Source organism: Carassius carassius, chromosome 39 (genome assembly GCF_963082965.1).
Source record: "Carassius carassius chromosome 39, fCarCar2.1, whole genome shotgun sequence".
Taxonomy (NCBI): Eukaryota; Metazoa; Chordata; class Actinopteri; order Cypriniformes; family Cyprinidae; genus Carassius; species Carassius carassius.
Genome location: NC_081793.1, coordinates 17,844,852 through 17,865,913, shown reverse-complemented (window position 1 = coordinate 17,865,913; position 21,062 = coordinate 17,844,852). Strand labels below are relative to the sequence as shown.

The 21,062-nt window shown below is 36.8% G+C and overlaps 2 protein-coding genes and 1 long non-coding RNA gene across 10 annotated transcripts in view; 2 read left to right on the top strand and 1 right to left on the bottom strand.

Moving 5' to 3' along the window:
• LOC132121522 (rho GTPase-activating protein 12-like) overlaps positions 1 to 7,364 on the bottom strand; it is a 48,013-nt gene extending 40,649 nt beyond the window's left edge. For 3 of the 8 annotated variants that reach the window (XM_059531007.1, XM_059531006.1, XM_059531008.1), the window contains exon 1: positions 7,099 to 7,364. The gene's annotated coding sequence lies outside the window, so the exon portion shown is untranslated. The remainder of the gene's footprint in view (positions 1 to 7,098) is intronic. The other 5 variants (XM_059531010.1, XM_059531012.1, XM_059531013.1 and 2 more) reach the window with 3 other exon arrangements.
• A 4,500-nt stretch (positions 7,365 to 11,864) lies between these two features.
• Positions 11,865 to 13,301, top strand: LOC132121075 (uncharacterized). Its single transcript, XR_009426229.1, has 3 exons — positions 11,865 to 11,927; positions 12,001 to 12,433; positions 13,029 to 13,301. It is a non-coding gene; the product is annotated as an uncharacterized LOC132121075 (long non-coding RNA).
• A 434-nt stretch (positions 13,302 to 13,735) lies between these two features.
• On the top strand, positions 13,736 to 19,157 carry LOC132121519 (BTB/POZ domain-containing protein KCTD5-like). The gene is made up of 6 exons (XM_059531002.1): positions 13,736 to 14,352; positions 15,472 to 15,580; positions 15,972 to 16,063; positions 16,700 to 16,795; positions 17,068 to 17,193; positions 17,959 to 19,157. The coding sequence occupies exons 1-6, from the start codon at positions 14,002 to 14,004 to the stop codon at positions 17,986 to 17,988; spliced, it is 804 nt and encodes a 267-aa protein (XP_059386985.1). The 5' UTR covers positions 13,736 to 14,001; the 3' UTR covers positions 17,989 to 19,157.
• The last annotated feature ends 1,905 nt before the right edge of the window (positions 19,158 to 21,062 follow it).

Sequence of the window (21,062 nt, the reverse complement as noted above, 5' to 3'; positions counted from 1 at the left end):
TTCCCCTTTGTACTTTCAGCCCTTCTGTACAGAAAAAAATATCCCACTCTGACCGTCTGATGCATCCGTATTATGCACAAAAAGGTCTGGCCAGCTGTAATCTGATTGGCTGGATTTTCTGGCTACTTCTGATAGGTGTGGTGCAAAGGTCTTTGAAACATACCATTTAAAATATTGTCTACATTAAACACTATTGTTCAAAAGTTTACGGTGCATGAGTGTGTTTACGATTTTTTAATTGATTAATTTAGATTTAACAGACTAAGTGTGACAATTGAGTCTTTTACTGAAAAAAAATATATATTTCAAATGAACGCTGTTCTTTTGTTCTACTCAAAGAATCCTAAAACAAAACTAACAAAAAAAAACAAACAAACATGTTATTACAGTTTCCACAAATATTAAGCAGCACAACTGTTTTCAACAATGATAAAAAATAATAAGAAATGTTTCTTGTGTACCAAAACAGCATATTAGAATAATTTCCTGTAGGATAATGTGAAAAAGACTGGATAAATAGCTGCTGAAAAACAGCTTTGCCATCACAGGAATAAATTACATTTTATAATATATTAAAATAGAAAACAATATTTCACAATTTAACTGTTATTTAGCATTTTAGATCAAATAAATGCAGCCTAGCTGAGCATAAGAAACTTCTCGCAAAAATAATCAAGACCAAGCCCAAACTTTGAATGGTAGTGTATTTCAAAAGATTGATTTTAACTTTAGTGTTTTACTTTTTAATTGATTTAGCCAAAATAGTACAACATCCTAAACACTGACTGAACATAAAAACAATTATCAGACTCTTTGCCAACTGCAAAGTTTGGTTACGGGAAACTAACATTTTAAAGACACCCCCCCTCCCCCCCCAAAAAAAAGACAGCACACACTCTTAGTTAAGCAATGACACCCTCTCTACTTATAGCTAGTTAATCCACAGCCTGTCCTTAAACGGTCAGTCAAAGAAGCTGAGGGGTTTACTGAACATTTCAAAATAGCAACAAATATTATACAACCTTCTCAGTGAGTGGGAAGCCATGCGGTGCTGTCAAATTTTAGATGTGGATTTGATGTGACATAAGGCACCTCTCAAAATAGCCATGGAGGAGAGGGACTGACAGAGGTTATAAGACCGAATGAAACTGAATACTGTAACCAGACACAGACTACACTGATCCCTCCACTGAGAAAACCTTGCACTGTTGAGTCAGGCATAGAGCCACAATTAAACAATTCACTTGCAATACAGTTTGCTTTATATGGTTTTGCTCATCTTTTCTAAAATATTAGCAACTATCTTCCTGATCATGTGCAGTAGGACACAGCTGGCTTTCATCGATAAGCTTGAGCTCCATAAACCTTTTGATTCTTGATCAAGCTTTGAATTGTGAACTTAGATCTCATGAAACTGCAGCCTGTTGTTTTAGCCCGTTTCTCTCCATTCTCTTTAGTAGACAAGACAGTTGACCCAGCATTGATTTAACCATGTATGGAGCTGAAGGCAATCTATACTCTCCCTCTGTCTTCACATTCTGCACTAAAGACTCGTGCCAGCCTTGGCAGCAACTTCAAACTCTCCCATCTTTTCATTTCATACATACTTCATCAAGCCCTACAACAGCCACTATACAAAAGGAACAAGATCTAGAAGGGAAGCTGATTAAAACAAACACCAAATACCACACTAAGAAAACAAAATGCTGAAGTTTTTGCATTCTCGCACTGTTGGAAACATGCGCTATGTTTGACTGTTGCACTCGCACCTTGCGTATCTTGCAGTACCTTGACAAGTCAATCTAAAAACGTACAAAATGTGTCCCTAGATTCTGCAGTTTTTTTTATTCTACTGCTCTGCAAAGATCTCCTGCGTGAATGGCCTCTTATTGTGAAATGATACCATAAGGGAAACATGCCAAACTGAACTCCGAAGATTCGAACTGAACTGAAATTATTCTGTATGAGACCGAGAGAGGTACTATAAAACAGCTATTAATAAACCACAATAGAAACAAAAAACAACTGGTTTTCTTAACAAATAAGTCTCTACTGATGCAGTTCAAATGTTTGAGGGTTGGTAAGGCTTTTTATTTTTGAAATAAGTATCTTTTGCTTACCAAGGCTGCATTTAGTTGATTAAAATTATTACAATTTATAATAACTGCCTTCTATTTAAATTGATTTTAAAATGTAATTCCCTCCTGTGATGACAAAGCTGAATTTTCAGTGTCAGACTTCTGTGTCACACAATCCTTCAGATATCATTCTAATCTGCTGATTTCACGTTCAAGAATTATTATCTATAGGCCTACTAAAAAAAGGTGCTGCTTGATAATTTTGTGGAAATAGTAACCCACCACCCGAATAGCAAAGTTTACAATAAGCCTGTCTATCTGCTTGCTAAAATAGGCTTCTCTATCCTCTCTAGACACCACAAACCCTAAGCTAAACAGTCTAAACATAGTCTACCTTCTCCCTCTGCCAATGACATCCACATTTGCACACAAGATCCACAGGAGTCATTCACATTTGAAAGCTTGGATTGTACTGTTATCACATAAAGGAAGTCGGAGGAATAAAGGCATTCAATGATTTCTGATGAGTAAGGGAAACAATTACATTAAAAAAGATTTATTATTATTTAAACACCACAGAGAGGAGGATCACAGGAGAAAACTCTGATGAGTTTTCCACCAACATTAAGACAGCTTTAGGCAACTCTTATCAACACTTTTTAAACAATAAAGCACATCTTCATTAAAGCGAGCAAACAGACTAATTCAGTCGAAAAAGTAGCACACAAGGATCTCAAATCTAACATGTGGCTCCCATTTGGGGACTTGACTGCAAACCAAAGTGAATCTTCTATAAACAAGAAGCAGATGGAAGGTCTCCTCTGGGTGTGAGTGCAGTGTCAGTGTGGTCAGCGTGTGGAGAAATTACTAACAACTTTTCTACAAGATAAGGAAGACTGTCACTCGAACAGAAATCCCATATCATTTTGCAGGAGGAACTTGCCATTTCTATTCAGTTTGACCGTATCTCTTACGTATCAGTAATATACACTGTGAAAAAGTGTCTATGAAGTTTCACTGTCTGGGCTTCAAGCAACTCAGAACGTCAAAGAGATTTATATCAATACCACCATATTAGCACCCATTACAAATGCAAAATAATAATGCTAAAACAGTTAAGAGACACATTAAATGCAGCATTGTAGCTATTTCAAATGACAGGATACTATTAACATTTGATTGAAGCTCTCTTTGAATTTACACATATGTAGAGCTGAAACAACGAATCGATTTAATCGATTAAAATCGATTATTAAAATAGTTGTCAACTAATTTAGTCATCGATTCGTTGCTAAATAACTTTTATTTGCCGTAAGCGGCTCATTTCGTGCATATTTCAAATCTGCGGTGACCAAAGTGTGGCAGTAATGAGCCACCGGAGGTTTTACTCAGCCAGTACAACAGGAGAAGTAGCGAATAGCCAATAGCTGGCCTCGTTTTGTCACGTGCTTCCCGAACAGCGTCTCTGCAGCATTCAGCAGGATGTGGGAATACTTTACTTTGAGCCTTCAAAAAAGAAGAGTAACCTGTAAACTCTGCACTACGGAACTGTTTAAGGGGACGTTCACATATCGCGTCTTTTGCGCGCCCAAGTTCGTTATTTCCAACACCGCATCGAGTTAAAACATTTCAACTTTTAGAATGCAGCAAGCGCACCGCGGGTCATGTGACAAGAACTAACCAATCAGCTTCATCCTTTCCCGTAACAACGTTAAAAGCTCAGTCAAGATGAAAGGAACAGCTGATCATAGTTGTATATGGATTTCCATTTTGAAATAAATTTAGTAGCAGAGCTACTGCAAGCGATTTTTTGAGCTGCAAATCCATTTATCCTTTGCTGAAATTTCCGCGTCTTCAAGGAGAGAGCACGTCATGGTTGCTTATCAAAGGCAGACGCCTCAGGGGCGCTTCTGCACGAGCGCTTTGGAAAGGAGGAGAAAGCGGTGCGCCTAGCGTTTTCCACGCGTTTTTAGGCGCGATATGTGAACGGCCCCTAAGACTTTCATTTGTGCAGATTCTCCAGTACAATGTTGTTTGCAAATGTTTAGTCGTAAAAGCTGATAACATTGCTTTTTAACAGTTAACATTTAAAGCTTTACAAACATGTTCTGTGATCAGTTTGTCGTTTACCAGTTCAAAATTCAGTCGTGCAGCCTAATTATGACTGAATGAGAGAGATAAATGTCTTTTTCACACAGCAGGTTTTTTGTGTGTGTCCAATTTTTTTTTCTGGACCACCTTCTGATGGATTTTACTTTAAATTGTGAGTTCCATTCAGGTTTCATGCCATTGGCACTTTTTTCGAAGGATTGTTTACAATTTCACAGCAAAAGCTATAAAGCTGTTTTCCAGTAAATAATAAAATACAATGCACTGCAATTTTATTCTGTTTTATCCTTATTCTTCGTGAAAATATGTTCTGAAAGATTCCTTAATAAGCTTTGTCCGGGATGTTAAACTACTTTAGGAGCTCTAAGGACTGCCATGGTGAAAACATTTGATATCTCCTTGTGAAATTTGCTAGAGTATGGGTCAGTGTTTTGATTGCAGAAGAGTTCGACAAAGGATTACTAACACAATAAAACAACTCCAGGTATATTTTTAATGAGGATATGACAATGCAAAATGGTTAAAATCTCTTAAAAATCTATGCTGAAGGATAAAGACCATTTATTAATAATTTACTTGGGGAAAAAATGGAAAAAACTAAAATATAAGCACATAAACCGATTAATCGTAAAAATAATCGACAGATTAATCGATTATCAAAATAATCGTTAGTTGCAGCCCTACACATATGACTTAAGCATAATACTAAAGCTTGAAGAAAAATGATCAAATATTATACTAGACTAGACTCCGATACCATAAACCCAGAGATTAATTTGATTTGCAAAATAGAGAAGATAAACGGGGATAAGCAACACAAAGAAAATTTTAAGTCATTAACATATATACCTGATCAAATATAGGCATCTGTTGAATTTAATCTTTTTTTCCCTATAAGACGCTTGTAGTGTGACATTTGCACTGTTACACAGTGGTCTTGACTATTACATAACATTTAGCAGCACTAAAGGCCAACATGACCTACTTTCAATTCAGCAAATTTTGTAAATTTACTAGAAAGACAAACATCATGACGAGAGGTTTGTGATAGTTTATTTTTTTCTTTTCACACAAAACACAACTACCTGTCTATCTAAACTTGGAACCTGGGAACATAACCCTGCAATTGTCCACGGTGTTTACATATGGACATCTGGTCTAGCCAGAAAACATTCTGAATCCCAATCTGTGCTTGAGGGATCCTGAGATTGGCCAGGATTACACTCACAAACACTGTCACCAGTGCAAAATAACAAGTGTTCTGAATCAGTTTTCAGGTGATTTGTAAGCAACAACAACAAACAAAGGAAATTCTAGAGAAGTTTTGCAAACCATTTCATGCTATTTAAATGAAAGTGAATGACTGAGATATACCATCAGAATAAAAACTGATATCAGCATTAACAATTCATTTAGTCCAGTTACCTATTACAAGAACCCGACACTACTAATGTCACAGTGTCCATCACTAATAGATCAGGCATAAGACATGGTCTCTCATTCCATGACATGACTTTCACCCACATCTGAACTATAAGAACTACAGCTTTTTTTCCTTAATAGATAACATGTCAAAGTGATATTCTATTTATTCTGTGGTGACCACCTGTAGCCTACTGTGTGACATTCGTTGACATTGTAATGCTTACTTAAAATTAATTTGTAGGTTAAAACCTGTGAAGTGCATGGAACAGGCTAAACAATCTTTAAGGGGGTTTAAATATTCGTTGTTTAAAAATAAGCCCCTTTTCATGCTAGTCCATAATAATTTTATACTAAACTATAGTTTATCAAACAAATCCGACAGGTCTCACACAACAACAAAACATGCATGGATTTTAAATAGCTGTTGCTTAAAAAGTGTCTTATATGTGCCTGGTAATGTCTTGATGCTCAAAAATGTCATTCATCTTTCTAACTGGCTCCCTGTTTTCTTCTTTCGACAAACAAACACCAAGGGTGGACAAAGCCAGCCAGCACAAAACGGGTTTGTTGTCTAATCTACTGAGCCACTTAGCAGCCGTGAACACAAAGTGACCTTGCAGGCGGGATACGCAACGCATTATCCACATTACTAGTGAAGTGATTTTCAGCCGTCAGGTTCTCACGTCAAATAGTATTTGTCTTTGTCCCAGCGGTTCATTCAAGACTGATGCAGATGAGCTCGACACTATCCCCCCCAGCAACCCAGTCCAGAACTAGAGAGCTCCGTTTCCCCTGGTAACCCGCCTTTATTTGGGGTACCGGCTGCACTCTTACTCATCACGGTCGCCAGTGCAATCCCTCCCCGGACGAAGGAGACCGGGAGGCCGGGAGAAGAAAGGGGGAAGGGTCGCTCGGCCCATAAACTTTCAAACAAACTACAAAAGTACACAACCAACAGTTCTGGAAATGCTTACTGTGCTTAATTACAGCTCGCTGAAACTAATGCTGTGTCATAACAATAACGCCTACAAATAGTTTTCAAAGGGAAAAAAACAGCATGCCAAATGCAGATACTAGGCTTATTCTCTAACATTGCCCATAATAACTTTGACGAAGCGTTTGCGCCGTTTTGACTGATGACAGCTTATTACTCACAAGACAATTCAATCATTATTGCACATAAAGCACATTATAAGTCTAAACTATCCAAATCACATTAGATAAAAAACGAGACTAGGTCTCAATACGAGGGAACTGCGTGTTGAAACACATGGGTGTAATTTAAAAACCCGATGGGGGCATTTTGCCGCAGCACGACAGCAGGTTCCCCGACCACGGATCCCCAAAGCGGCTTTCGTGGTTGGCCGCAGGGTAACGAACCGCTGTGCAACAATCAGTTCCAATGGTCCCAACAATGCAACTCTTCATATTTTCAACAATGCGTATTTGAAGCATAGGAATGAATGCAGAACCTGCTCATACTGACCTGGCGTTCAGGGGGATCTGGGAGCGGTCATGCCCGTTAATTGGAGAGTCTTTGAAATAAACTTTTCCCTTGCGATCCTCGGCACTTGCGTGAAAAGATACTGCGCGGCTGCAATACACAACACACGATCTGAACCGCCTCGCGCTTCCAATCGCAGTCTGTCTCTGTGGGTGAGTGAGTGCGCGTTCGCGACACTGCGCGCTCCCGCCTGTCCTGCGAAGCTTTTGGACTGCTGATGCTCCTGTGTTACTGCATTGCATCGGGCCCCCTCGTGGTAGTGCAAGGCTCTTGGTCCCACCTTCTGCAGCACTCGGTCACACACCCTTTGTACAAACTACAAACGTCAATTAGAGCTGAATGTTATTTTTTTAACATCAATATCCATTTTATATTTTTATTTATTATCATTAAATTATTCATAGGAAACATTCTTCTTTGTACTTGTTTTATTCTTTTCTTTTTTGTATATCTGTACACACACACAATATATATATATATATAAAATTGTATGCAAAACAATTGTACCAAATGAATACATGAAATGTGCCCAGATCACAGGCAATTTTATAATTTATGTTTAATTATGAGGAAGACCCAATGATATTCCTTTGCTTTTTATTATTTATTTAGGGGTTCATTGATCATCTAAAGACAGTACAGTACAGTAATTGTAAAAATACAATTAGAAAAAGGTATTAATAATAATAATAAATAATAATAATACTAGTTTACAAGTATTCTTGCATGTCTGTGAAATGTAAGTAGCCTCAAAGTTGTTCACAGTTCATGAATCACACCTTCCAGGATTAGAACTTAGATATTTTAACCACTAACCTGTTACCAATGAATTTTGGATCAAAAATGTCAGTATCACCATTATTGTACATTGAAGCATTGTCCACTAGAGTGTGACATTTGTTACGTTTACTCAGAACACAAATTATGTTGCTAGAGATTCCAGAATCTTAAATGAATGTTTTTACAATGTAAATAAACATATTATAAAAGTACATTTCTCAGTAACCTTAAAATTTAACTTGTTATAATTTTTGAATAATAATATTGCCTAATAAATTATAATAATTATTCATTTCAATCCTTTTAAATATTACATTTACATTTTACATTTAAAAATAGTATTGTAATTAATATCAAAGTCTCTTTGAGACTATATAATCTATAGTCTTTGTTAATATATGCTTTTATTCTAAAATAACACCCCTGCAGAGAACCACGTTTCACAATTTCCGGTCCTGGGCGGAAGTACAATCGCTTGTAGTCCTACGTCTGTATTACTGTTGGTTTAAGAATGCACAAAAAACTACAATGCCCGTCGTGCTTCTCAGAAGAACTTTACTGTGTTGGTGGGTGTGTGCGTGACAGTGTACAGTAAAGGATTGTAAACAGAGATTCTTTCTTATGCTCAGCTTCTTTGGGTTAAAAAGTACATATTTGAAAATGAATATGTAACAAGGCTTTACATATTTGAAAAGGAACGAGGCTGAATAAGTAATACATACAAGGTGTAGTATATTAAATTTAATGACAATGAGACCGTAAGTCCATCAGTATTATGGGAGGGAGCCAAATGTGTCCTAAAAGGAAACATTATTGCGATTTCATCAAGATTAAAACGAGAGAGGCTTGCAGAACAATTAGGATTGGAAAACAAAATTAGACAATTAGAGAAAGAATACCAAACAGTACAAAATAATGACACACTTAATATGTTGAAAGAAAATAGGCAGAAATTAAATTACTTATTAACTTATAAAGCAGAGGGGCAGCTTCACAAATTCGATTCACAAATCAAAAGTATTATGAATTTGGTAACCGGGCAAGCAGATTGTTAGCATTTCAGTTGCGAAAAGCACAATCAGGCAGAGTTGTCCATAGAATCAGGTGTCCAAATTCTGGGGAAATGCTATCACAAACCAAGGATGTGGCAAAGGCGTTTGCCACTTACTACCAAGAATTGTACAAGGAAGAGAGCTGTCAAAACAAGGGGGAAAAAACAGAGAACTTTTTCAAATCAATATGTCTTACTAAATTGACTGAGAAGGAAGCCGATCTATTGACAAGTCCAATTAAAAGATAGGAAATAAAAAACAGCATTTTAAAACTTACAAATAATAAATCTCCAGGAGTGGATGGCCTCCCAGGTGAATACTATAAATTATTTGAAAAAGAGCTTACGCCTTTTGGATAAAGTTTATAATTATGGACTTTCAGAGGGGGATCCTACTCAGTCGTGGTCTGAAGCGATTATTAGTGTCATTCATAAAGATGGTAAAGATCTTACTCTGTGCTCGTCTTATCGCCCCATCAGCCTCCTCTGTGTTGATCTAAAGATACTGACAGCCATCATTGCAAACAGAATACAAAAATATATGAGAAAACTTGTGAAACCCGATCAGACTGGCTTTATCGCCAATAGACAGGGGACGGATAATGTTCGAAGAGCTTTAAACCTCCTAATAGTGGCACAGAAAAGGAATAGCCCATCAATGCTTCTCAGCTTGGATGCTGAAAAAGCATTTGATCGGGTGGACTGGGGCTTCCTACAACAGACATTAAGGCACATGGGCTTCAATGAGACGTTTATAAAGTGGGTCCAAACTTTTTATAAAAACCCAAAGTTACGAGTAAGGGTCAATGGGAACTGCTCAAAATTTTTTCCACTGGGACGCGGCACTAGGCAGGGTGAAGTTCCTTCACCCTCACTATTTGCTTTGAGTATAGAGCCGTTAGCCGAACTGATTAGATCCAATCCTCTAATACAGGGAATAAGAGATGAATCAAATGTTCAGCATTAATTGTCATTCTTCGCTGACGATATTTTATTATTTCTGGAAAACCCTATCACTTCTGTTCCGTCTTTGCTCCACAGTCTTAAGGAGTATAGTATGATATCAGGTTATAAAATTAATACAAAAAAATCCAAAGCCTTAATAATTGTTGGGACTTGGCCATTGCAGTTGGATAATCTTGTCTCATTTAGACACTCCAAGCAGAGGTTTAAATATCTTGGGAGTAATTCTTACGCCCAAGACTACGCAGTTGTTTTCATCTAACTATGATAAATTGTTAAAGGAAATCAGATCTGATTTAAACAGATGGAATGTACTATCGCTTTCTCTTTTGGGTAGAATTGAATGTATAAGAATGACTATTCTTCCAAGATTATTATTTCTGTTCCAAAACGTCCCTGTTGTTATACCACAATCTACTTTCAAATTTCTAGATAAACTAACGCAAAATTTATATGGCAGAACAAAAGACCAAGAGTGCGCCTTAACATTTTAATGTCGCCTAAGGGAAATGGGGATTTAAATCTACCAAACTTCAAATTGTACTATTGGGCTGCCCAAATAAAAGCTGTGGTGGCATGGATCATTCGTGATCCGGAATCACAGTGGGTCTCTATGGAAGAATATTCGGTGCCGGAAGTCTCTCTCTCAACTCCCATTTCTCAACCTGTAGTCTCAGAAAAAAATAAAAATTGTGAATTTATGGGTCAAACATACTTTAAAGATTTGGAATAAGGTCCAAAAGCAGTTGAAGGGAAAGACTGCTTTAACTCGAGCTATGACTATTAATAGAAATATTGAGTTCCTTCCATCTTTATCAGACAGCAAAGACTTTCAGGGATGGGCTGAGAGGGGTCTCCTCACAGTGAATCAATTGTTTGATGGAAATGTAATTAAAACCTTTGCCCAATTAAGAGCGAAATTCAAGTTACCCTCAAGTAATTTATATAAGTATAAGGAGCTATGTAACAAAACATAATGATTGGGAACTGATCAGAAGAGAGCCTAAAAATATAGAGAAGCATTTTATTAATTTGATTGAAAATGTTGGTGTAATGAAAAACAAATGTCCTTGATGTTCAAAAAATTGTTGATTGACATGTCAGATAATACACAACATATAAAACAACAATGGGAAATGGAGCTGAATGCTACCTTGGATGATGATGTTTGGGTTAACATTTGCTCTGGCTGTCATAAGGGTGTGGGCAGTCAGGTCTGGAGGGAGTTTGATTGGAAGACGAAAATCTGATTTTTCAGGACTCCGTTAAGATCTTTCCTCACCAAGAGTAGTATGAATGACAAATGTTGGAGGAACTGTGGATTGGTCAGTGATCAAACTCACATCTTTTGGGACTGTCCCACCATACATAGCTTTTGGACGGACATTAAGGGCATTTTGGAAAATCTACTAAAAGTGAACATCTCTTTTGACTCCCAAACATCTTTACTGGATATCTTTCCAGACAATCTTTCTCAAGATCAAGCATTTCTTCTCCATCTCCTCTTAATGACGGCAAGGAAAATGATAACAATCTGTTGGTTAAAACCTGAGCCACCTACCGTTACGCAATGGACACAAAAGATAAGACAAGTTTATTTAATGGAACGGTTGACAGCACAACTGCAATTAAAAACCCCAGTTTTTGAAAGAAAATGGGGTCCAGTTATTGACTTTCTGAAATAGGACATAAGCCTAGCCTTAAATTGTTTATGTTTCTGATTGTAAATAATGTATGAAGCCCAGTCTTAGGACAATGTTCATGTTTTTGTGTGTGTGTGTGTGTGTGTGTGTGTATCCACAATAAAGTTCAAAAAAAAAAAAAACAGAAATACATAAAAGGAGAACGAGCTCCAGTTACTCAAGTTACATTATCAGCACTTATTAAATGACAAAATGCAAAAGATTAAAGGATAATAAATTACACAGTCTTGGTTGTTAATGCCGTGATTTAAATATGAGGCATGGTGCATTTGGACCTGAAAGGGGCACCTCCTAGAATCGGCTACTTAATTGAGGTACAATTTTTTTTTTCTGTTTAAATAATATTTTAAGAAATTAAACATGAATATGTTGCTACATATGATCCAGTTATTTGCTGATCTTGGTGCAAATGGCTTGCTCATTGAATATGAGTATATGTTTTCCAATGAAGGAGAGCTGAAAGTTCTTCAATTTATGGCTCAGCTTCCATACAGGTGAGTATATATTTTCAAAATATTATTATGATGTTCAAAAAAGGGTGGTTAAGACACTTGGTACTGTGGATGTAGGAGACACTTGAGAGGTATTTCACATTCATATTCGTGACCTGAAAGATAAAAAAGCATGTGTGAGTGTAACACTAATAAACCTCAAGGCTTACTTTAAAATAGACTCATTTACAAAATGTTCTTTGGCCTGTGTGTCCTAGATTGTCTTCCAGAACGTCTTGCTCCTTTGCTGGGGCAAAACTAACTGAACTCATAGTGAAGCTGACGTCTCTGCTGGAGTCTACAGAACTGAGACATTTTCAGAACAATATGTGAGTTTAGGGCTACTAAGGTTTTACTTTTAAAAGATGGTTGTGCAGTTAATGGTGACTTTTCACCAAATATTTGTATTCATTCTTGCATAATAGGTTTGTGAGGGGCTGGTTCTCACCCTATCACAAGCAAAAATATACAGTTAACCCACTTATTAACAGATTAAAGCACAAACAAAAATGTAAGTTTCTTATTATGTATACTTATTTTTAGACTACCATTCAGAAGTTTGTGGTTGCTCAGATTGTTTAATGTTTTTGAAAGAAGCCTCTTGTGCTTGTGCTCTTGTGCTCTTGTGCTCACCAAGTATGTATTTGATAATTTATTTAATATATTTCAAAATGGAATTTATTTCTGTGATGCAAAGCTGAATTTTCAGCATCATGACTCCAGTCTCCAGTGTCACATTATCTTTCAGAAATCATTCTAATAAGCTGATTTGGTGCCCAATAAATATTTTTGATTATTGTCAATGTTGAAAACATTTTATGCTTAATATTTTTGAGATATACCATGTGTCTTATTCATGTGAATTCTTAACAATGTCCTTATGATGGGATATATCCCTGTTTTTCCTCTCATCTCCTCCAAGAGGATTCGTGATGCCGTGGAGAGCCAGGTGTGAGAGGTGAGAGGAGAGATGTGTCTGCTGTACTCAGACTCTATAGTTTAGGAATGGGTGGTCCAGCACTTCACCCCAGTGCTGGACCCACTGCACAACCTTCTGAGAGACACAGAAACTGTTTTAAATGAAATGGGATTTTGTACTGAATCTATATCTTAAAGTTGGTCAGTAAGTTTAATTGGAAAACTTTCTTTGGTTTCATTCAAGCTAGACTGTACTTGCAGTGCAATGTAAAACAGAATATAACATTATTATAATAGTTGTTTCATTTAAATGATTAACAACCAATATGTACATAAATTCAATAATAAAAATATCAAATTCTGGCTTTCTGTGCTCATTGCTTTATAAACCATTTTCAAATGTTTAACTTTTTTCAGCAGGATTGTATTGATTTTAGTATTATTTATGTACTATTATAGTATTTACTTATTTTGAATTGGTTTTTATTTTTGATATTTTCAGTTTTCATTTTGTGTGTGTATTTGTTACGTGCTTCTTCATACTTCTATATATGTTAGCTTTAATTTTATTTATTTAACTTATCCACACGTCTTATGTTCATGTAACTGTTTAAGTTCTGTATATATATATAATGTAAAAAATTATTGTTTATTTCAGTTACCGATTTATTATATTATCGTCAAGACTTTTATTTTGTCACATATTGATTTACATGACCGGGAAGTGTTATGTTGAGTCTCACCCATAATATTTGTAGCTTACATGGGTCGCTTGTATAAACAAAACGGAACAGTATAGCGTTTTTGGGGAATTGTAAGCTATGTCGCCTCGCGTGCGCGTTACTAACACACAGCAACGCTTTTGCCGTCGTTATCAGCGCGTGTAAACGCGGCCCGTTTAGCGTAACAGCGCCGTGCGGAGCGCTAAATAAAGGCATTGTCTGATCGAAACGGAACTGACTGTTTGCGCTGCGAAAATATGGCAGAGTTGCACGTTGAGTCCAGCGCGATTGGCATCATCGAGCAGACCGAGCATTGTGAGATCCGAGGCTCCGTGAGCGTGAGACTCCCCTCGCCTTCACTGCTGATTCCGCCCCGGAGCGGCTTGTGCAGTCCAGTGGTCTCCGGCTCCAGAGCAGTGTTTGGGTTTCCTATGAAGAGCAACCCCACTTCCCCATCACCAGAAGCCACAGAGAAGCCTGGATCTCGGTGGGTTCGGCTGAATGTCGGGGGAACCTATTTTGTTACAACGAAACAGACCCTGTGCAGGGATCCTAAATCATTTCTGTATCGATTATGTCAGGAAGATCCAGATCTGGATTCGGATAAGGTAAGGCTCGGTTCACACAAGCATGTCTTACTCCTTTAAAATGAACGAGTCACCTGACATTTTTCATGTGTGTAAAATATTAACATTAAAATTTATATAAAGTATCTGTAGTGCACCCATGAGGTCCAGTTTATATAAATAAAATCCAGTGTAAAGCAATAATAGTTTATCCAACAATTATTCTTTTTTAATTATTTACTCACCCTTGCATCTTTCTAAACATGTCACATTCTTTCTTACGTTGAAGACAAAAGGAGATATTCTGAAGAGTGTTATGAACCAAACAATTCTGGTTGCCACTGCCTTTCATCGTATAGACAAAAACACTGAGTCATTTCTCAAAATATCTTCTTTTAGGTTTTACAGAAGGAAGAAGGTGGATGATTGAAGAATTTTTTTGTGCATTTAAGTAGTACGTAGATGGGTTTCTGTAGCTGGTTTCTAGATGGTCTATTTTGTCATTATCTGCTGCGAGCTGGTAACCACCTTGACCGGCTTAAGATGACCAACTGGTAATTGATTTGTTTCTGTTTTTCGACCAGATTGGACCAGCCAGTTACATTTTCAGGAACCTGCTTTGCCACTTAAATTGGTCGCTGTTCCAAGATAGTTTATTACTTTGATCAACTGGATCTATAAACTACATTCCATGTTCCAAAACACAGTTGACAAGTACCAAACTGTATTTTGCAGCAGAGTATACAAGTGTTATTTACACTACTGCAGAGGATTTCCTTTCCAAAGTGTTAATTCATTTAAAAGTACCAACCACAGTTTAAAGTGCAAAAACCACCAGAGGCTCTCACTTAAAAAAAAAAAAAAGCTGTTGTTGCTGCTCTAATTACTATACTAAATACTTAAATTATTCAGTATGTACTTCTGCAGAATGAATGGACTCTGGGTTCTAGAAATACTCTCGCACTTGATAATCAGACACCACTACCTGCTGCTTGAGTGCCGTTAACATGACGTTAACGGAAACAGCGGTTTGTCAAGGGGATTTCACAAGTGATTCAACAATATAACTGCAGTGACCACAACAGTGATGGTGAAGTGTAATGAAAATTGAATTGCAGTTGCAACAAGCAGTGTTTTTTTTAAAAGTGTCTTTTCTCACAGGATGAGACAGGAGCATATTTGATTGACAGGGATCCCACATATTTCGGACCCATCTTGAACTACTTGAGGCATGGGAAGTTGATCATCAACAAGAACCTCGCTGAGGAGGGTGAGATGATCTGGGCATGCTGCCCTCAAAAACGTCATAATGGAACAGTAATGGCCTAGTTTCATTTAGAAACATCATTTGTGTGTGTGTGTGTGTGTGTGTGTGTGTGTGTGTGTGTGTGTGTGTGTGTGTGTGGAAAGGGACCTCACTACTTGTGTAAGATATAATTTACTGCTGGACTGGTGGGATAAAGAAAGGCTTACAGTCTGTGTCCTATATATATATATATTCTTTTTTTGTGTCAGTTTGGTCTTATAGTAGTGCATAATTTAACCATACCCTTTTATTGACATGGGTGTAGCTTTAAAAGGATCGTTCTAACATTTTTTACTCACTGATTATAAAGCAGTAACCAGATGATAGATTGTCACTGATTCTCTGGCCACTGCAGGTGTTCTAGAGGAAGCAGAGTTTTACAACATTGTATCACTTGTGAGGCTGGTGAAGGAGAGGATACGAGACAATGAAAACAGAACGTCTCAGGTATGTGGGAAAACAACCGCCGGAGGAAAATAATACTTTTTAGACTTGTTTTTTTGAGCACAGCTCTGCAATCAATCAATCAGCAAATTTGCTAGAAGTACTGGGATTGCTCAAAGGGAGTGTTTCATTGTCTACCTTCAAGCAGTCTGTGTCTAAAAGTTCATCCGAATCAGAGAGTTCCTCGTTCGAGAACTATTTGGGAACAGTGAACCTTCTTTGAAACAATGTTAAAATGTACAGCGGCCCAACCTTCAGTAAAGACGAGCACTGACTCATAGACATGATTTGAGAATTTGCTTCAAAGAAGACTTAAAAAAAAAAAAGAAGTTATTTTTTCACCCTTGTGTCCTATTTCTTCTGTAGAGTGCAAATGATGTTTTGAAGAATGTTCACGCTGCTCTTTTGCATACACCAGACGTGTATGCTTGCATTATATATATAAAGAAAGTGCATTCTCCTCAATATCTATATTGGCTACGCCGAAGAAATAAAGTCATACAAGTTTAAAAGGACATTAGGGCGAGTAAATTAAGTCCTAACTATCTCATTAAAGGATGTTTCAAAAACCTGTGCACCTTTATACAATGATTTATTATTCTGTTTTAGCCCTAATTCAGAATATTATTGTTTTTACAGGGCCCTGTGAAGCATGTGTATCGTGTATTACAATGTCAAGAGGAGGAGCTCACTCAGATGGTTTCCACTATGTCAGACGGATGGAAGTTTGAACAGGTAGGTTTTATTTCATATGTGGTGCTCTTAACCAGTATAGGTGCAGATACTCTGTCTGGAGTATTGTAGCATCTTTTAAATCAGACATACCGAAGGTCTCTGGATAGCCGTGATCTTACACAGTCATGTCCCTCACTGTTTTAAACTCTGCACATGATGTTTTTGAGAAAATGAATATGTCTGCACGTTTCTTTGGGACTTACATAAGCCAGTGTTTTGGTTGCTCATCTGTTTGCTATGGTACAAATTTGACTCAACTTGTCTATCTCAAGCTCATAAGTATCGGCTCCTCCTATAACTATGGCAACGAGGACCAGGCCGAATTTCTGTGCGTCGTTTCCCGGGAGCTCAACAACTCCACTAATGGAATTGTTATCGAGCCCACCGAGAAGGCTAAGGTAAGATGAACACTATTACATACTACCTTATTTAGTATAATTTCTTTGAAAACTTTGAAAACAAAATATAATACTTACTACTACCACTACTAATTAATATAACTATCATTATTTTATAGCCGTATTGATATACAGTCACAAAGATTTGAAACAAACAAGCACAGCAAACCTAAAAAGTTTTTTTTAATCACATTTAAATAGCATTTTTTAAATGTTATCAGAAAAATCGCAATTGGATTTACCCCAAATATTTAACAATAAAAATTACTATTATTATTATCATTTTTTTTTTATTATTATTATCATTTTTTTTTTTGCAAAAACATATCAAAGAAATGTTTAAACTGAATAAAGGTATGATAAAATGATAATAATATAATAATATTTTATAGCTATAATAATATATATTCACAACTTGGTTTTTTAAAAGTTTTCCCCCAAATTGTGCAACCCTAATAATAATAATAGTAAATAGAATAGTAATAATAATAACACTATAAAAGTTATATAAACTAAACTAATATATTATTAATATGACATTTTGTTACACGTTTACACTAATTCATGAAATAAGGTAGCATATGATAATAATAATTATAGTTTGTAGTAGTAGTAATAGCAGTAAAATATATTATTTATTAAATATATTATATTTATTAAATTAAATATTTTAATTTAAAAAAATTGAAGCAGTTATAAATGATTGATGAGAATATATTTCTAAAAACTGTAGAGCTCATCATTATCCTCATGTTTCCTCCACAGATCCTTCAGGAGAGGGGGTCCAGGATGTGAGGAACCTGGTGCCTGAGCCCACCCAGATCTCCCATCCCTCACCTCCTTTCTCCAGATCCTCCTCCACCATACAGCTGACTTCAAGTTCATCAGACCACCACCTCACCCTCCCCTCCTCCCTTGTGCCTTTCCACTGTGGGGGTTTCAGTCCCCCTCCTCCTTTCAGTGCTGCAGCATTAACCGATCAGCACCACCACTAACTATCATCAGTAATCAACTAATCAAAAATACATCCGAGGTTAAATCTCAGAGCAGCACATTTGATGCAAGACCTGCTTAGAGAGAGGATTACAGGGAAGGATTTATCATTCATCCTAATGCTTATTTATGCAGACTTCATCATCATCATCCTCCTCATATCCCGGTCATTATCATCATAATCTTCACAACTGGTGGCTTTAAATGTTTTAAGGGGGTTCAGCTGCCCCTGTTGGCTCGGCTGTGTCCATAATTTCCTCAGGACTTCCAAATGGCGTGCAAGATAGCCTAATTTCTCTGACCGTCAATACAGCTTCTCATAACAGCCACATTAACTTATACTGTAAATCATTAGCAGCCATATGTGTATCATTTCAGCATTCATTTCCCATTCCCTGGTCAGACCAAGAGCACAGCAGATGGCACAATGGAAAAAACGAAGACAGCAGCTTTTGTACGTGAAGTATTTTATCTTGAAAGTGGCATGTTTCTTTTGTTAACTGCCCATCTGGAAAGGACCAGAGGACAAGAGAAAACTCATACTGCCAATCGTCCGGTCAGATGCTCCAAATCGCGTGTCCATTACTGTGGAGATGTCTCACATTTCCGAGGCATTCTGGTTGACTTCTGTCATCCTGGATTTTTTTATTGTTTTTGCCTTGTCGCTGTGACTATTTCAAAATAGGAGATAAAAAAAAAAGAAATATGTGGTTTTAGGGCATGTGAGGATTATGTATATTCAAACCATATGTATTACGAAGAGGCCGAATGCAAGTCATGTAATTGTTGATATCTGTACCACGGTGGTCATTTTTTGTGTTTATCAAAATGAGTTTGTCTCTCTGATTGGGGAAGGTTCTGAATCGACCCCTAATGTATTTTTATTTTTTTTAAAGCCTGGTTGCTGAGATGTGAAATAGTTTGTTGTGTTTTTCCTTTAAACACTTTGCCGATGACTGGAAAAAAAACAAGAGACTTCTTGTACAGAGGTGCATAGCATAGTCCAGGTGGTTCAGGAGACTGTTGTTGTACAAAGTGCCCGCAAGTTTTGAGTCAGGGCAAAACTGCATTAGTAGCTCTTTGTTGCATTTTTTTGACACTTTTCTGACATTTTAAACTCCAAACTGACTCTTCCCGTAACATTATGGCTATTTAACAGTTTAACTCATTTTTTTTTAAAGTCTGATCACGTCAGTGGAATGCTTTTGAATGTATTTTGACACTTTTCTGACATTTGAAATTCAGATCTAACTCTCCCCGTAACATTTTGGGTATTGAACTGTTTAACTAATTTTTGTTTGAAGTCTGATCACATCAGTGGGACATTTTTGAATGTAAAGGGCCTCCATTTATTAAGGTTTTTAATTTCAAAATCGAATATAATTTCCGGCAAAACATTTTATGTTTGCTTCATTAAAATATTGAACCAGTGGCCCTCATTGTTTAACCCAATCCAGCAGCAGATAAACTTGATCTCCTGTTTTATCTCCTGTATTTTTTTTTTTTTTTAATGATCTTTTATGATTCTCTGAATCTGCTGTGACTACATCACAAATTATCAGTATTTGAAAGGTATCTGTAGTTTGGTTATTCAGTTCTTCATATCCATTGATGAAATCTTGTTGAATCTAGCGGTCCTTTTAAGACTTAAGGTGACGTTTTTATGGTCGGCAGTGTTTTGAAGTGTTGTCTCTTCTCTCTTTTTTTTACCTCTATATAGCACTAAACTCATGTCTTTGGTTTATCATATCAAGAAGGCAAAGTACTTGAGTTTGTGAGATACATTGTGGTTGTTGGCTTTCCCTTTCTTCTGTTGTGTTAATGTTTATGTCCCCCTCCTGGAGAGTTTATTTGTTCAGCCCCAATTATTAGTCATTGAAGCTCCTGTAATGGGACCTTGGCTCTCTCACAGGATCCTATTGTACATTCCCATTGTTCAAATAGGTTTCAGGTCTGATTTCAAAGAAGAATCCTGGATTAAAAACTAGGTGGTGCCGTTTAAGTCTTTCTGCGTACAATTTTTTTGTCTAGTGTTATGCCTTTGACCTGTCATGCCCTTCATGTCTTTACTCCAGAATATAGATGGTTGAGAAATGGTGTTTGTTTTATGTTTGTTTTGACTGTCTGTTCCTTGACTCAGATACTGGCTGTACCCGCTTCCCCTGAGTTTGTTATTGTTCTTGTTTCAGTGGTTCATCTGTATTTAGCTTTTCCACTGTATTTAGCTGACCCAGTATGCACTTTCCATTTTGCACCTACCTGCATTATAATGTTTTCACTGTGTGGATTTTTTTTTTTTTTTTTTTCCTGTTCTATTTTTAAGAGTCAAACCCCATGCGAGGCAGAAGAAAATGTCATGGGCAGTCTCATGATTTATTTGAGACAGTTCAGGAAACTGATATGGACGTCACATTGACTGCTGATGCTTTAAGCACTTGAGATTATGAGACTTCTGTGTATCTCCTTTTCCTTAGAAATCTACTATTCTTCCTTAGGGCTTGTACCCCATGTTGTTTAATATCAAACAAAAAGATATATAAATAAAGATATTTTCTTTGTAAAAAAAAAAAAAGTTATATGCTATTCTGAAAAACGGGGTTGGTTTTTTGGAATGCCAACTTGGAAGCATGCAATGTGTTGAGTATATAATGTTATATGCTGGGATGTTTTCATATTGTGAAGGTGAATTGGTGCATGAACAGCTGACAGATGGTATTAATAATATTAATAACAATATGATCCTATTTTAACTGTTATGTACAGAAATTGATCAAATCAAACTGAGTACTATTGGAAAACCTTGCTTGCTAAGGCTAAATATGCTCATGCAACACGCTATGCATCCGATAAAACTAAAATATAGCTTTTCAATGTTT

What these genes read in the sequence shown, in the direction of transcription:
- LOC132121519 (XM_059531002.1), top strand. Translation starts at nt 14,002, where the DNA reads ATGGCAGAGTTGCACGTTGAGTCCAGCGCGATTGGCATCATCGAGCAG. An exon ending in CAGATCTGGATTCGGATAAG is followed by an intron (nt 14,353 to 15,471) that starts GTAAGGCTCGGT and finishes CTTTTCTCACAG; the next exon opens with GATGAGACAGGAGCATATTT. An exon ending in ACGGATGGAAGTTTGAACAG is followed by an intron (nt 16,796 to 17,067) that starts GTAGGTTTTATT and finishes GTCTATCTCAAG; the next exon opens with CTCATAAGTATCGGCTCCTC.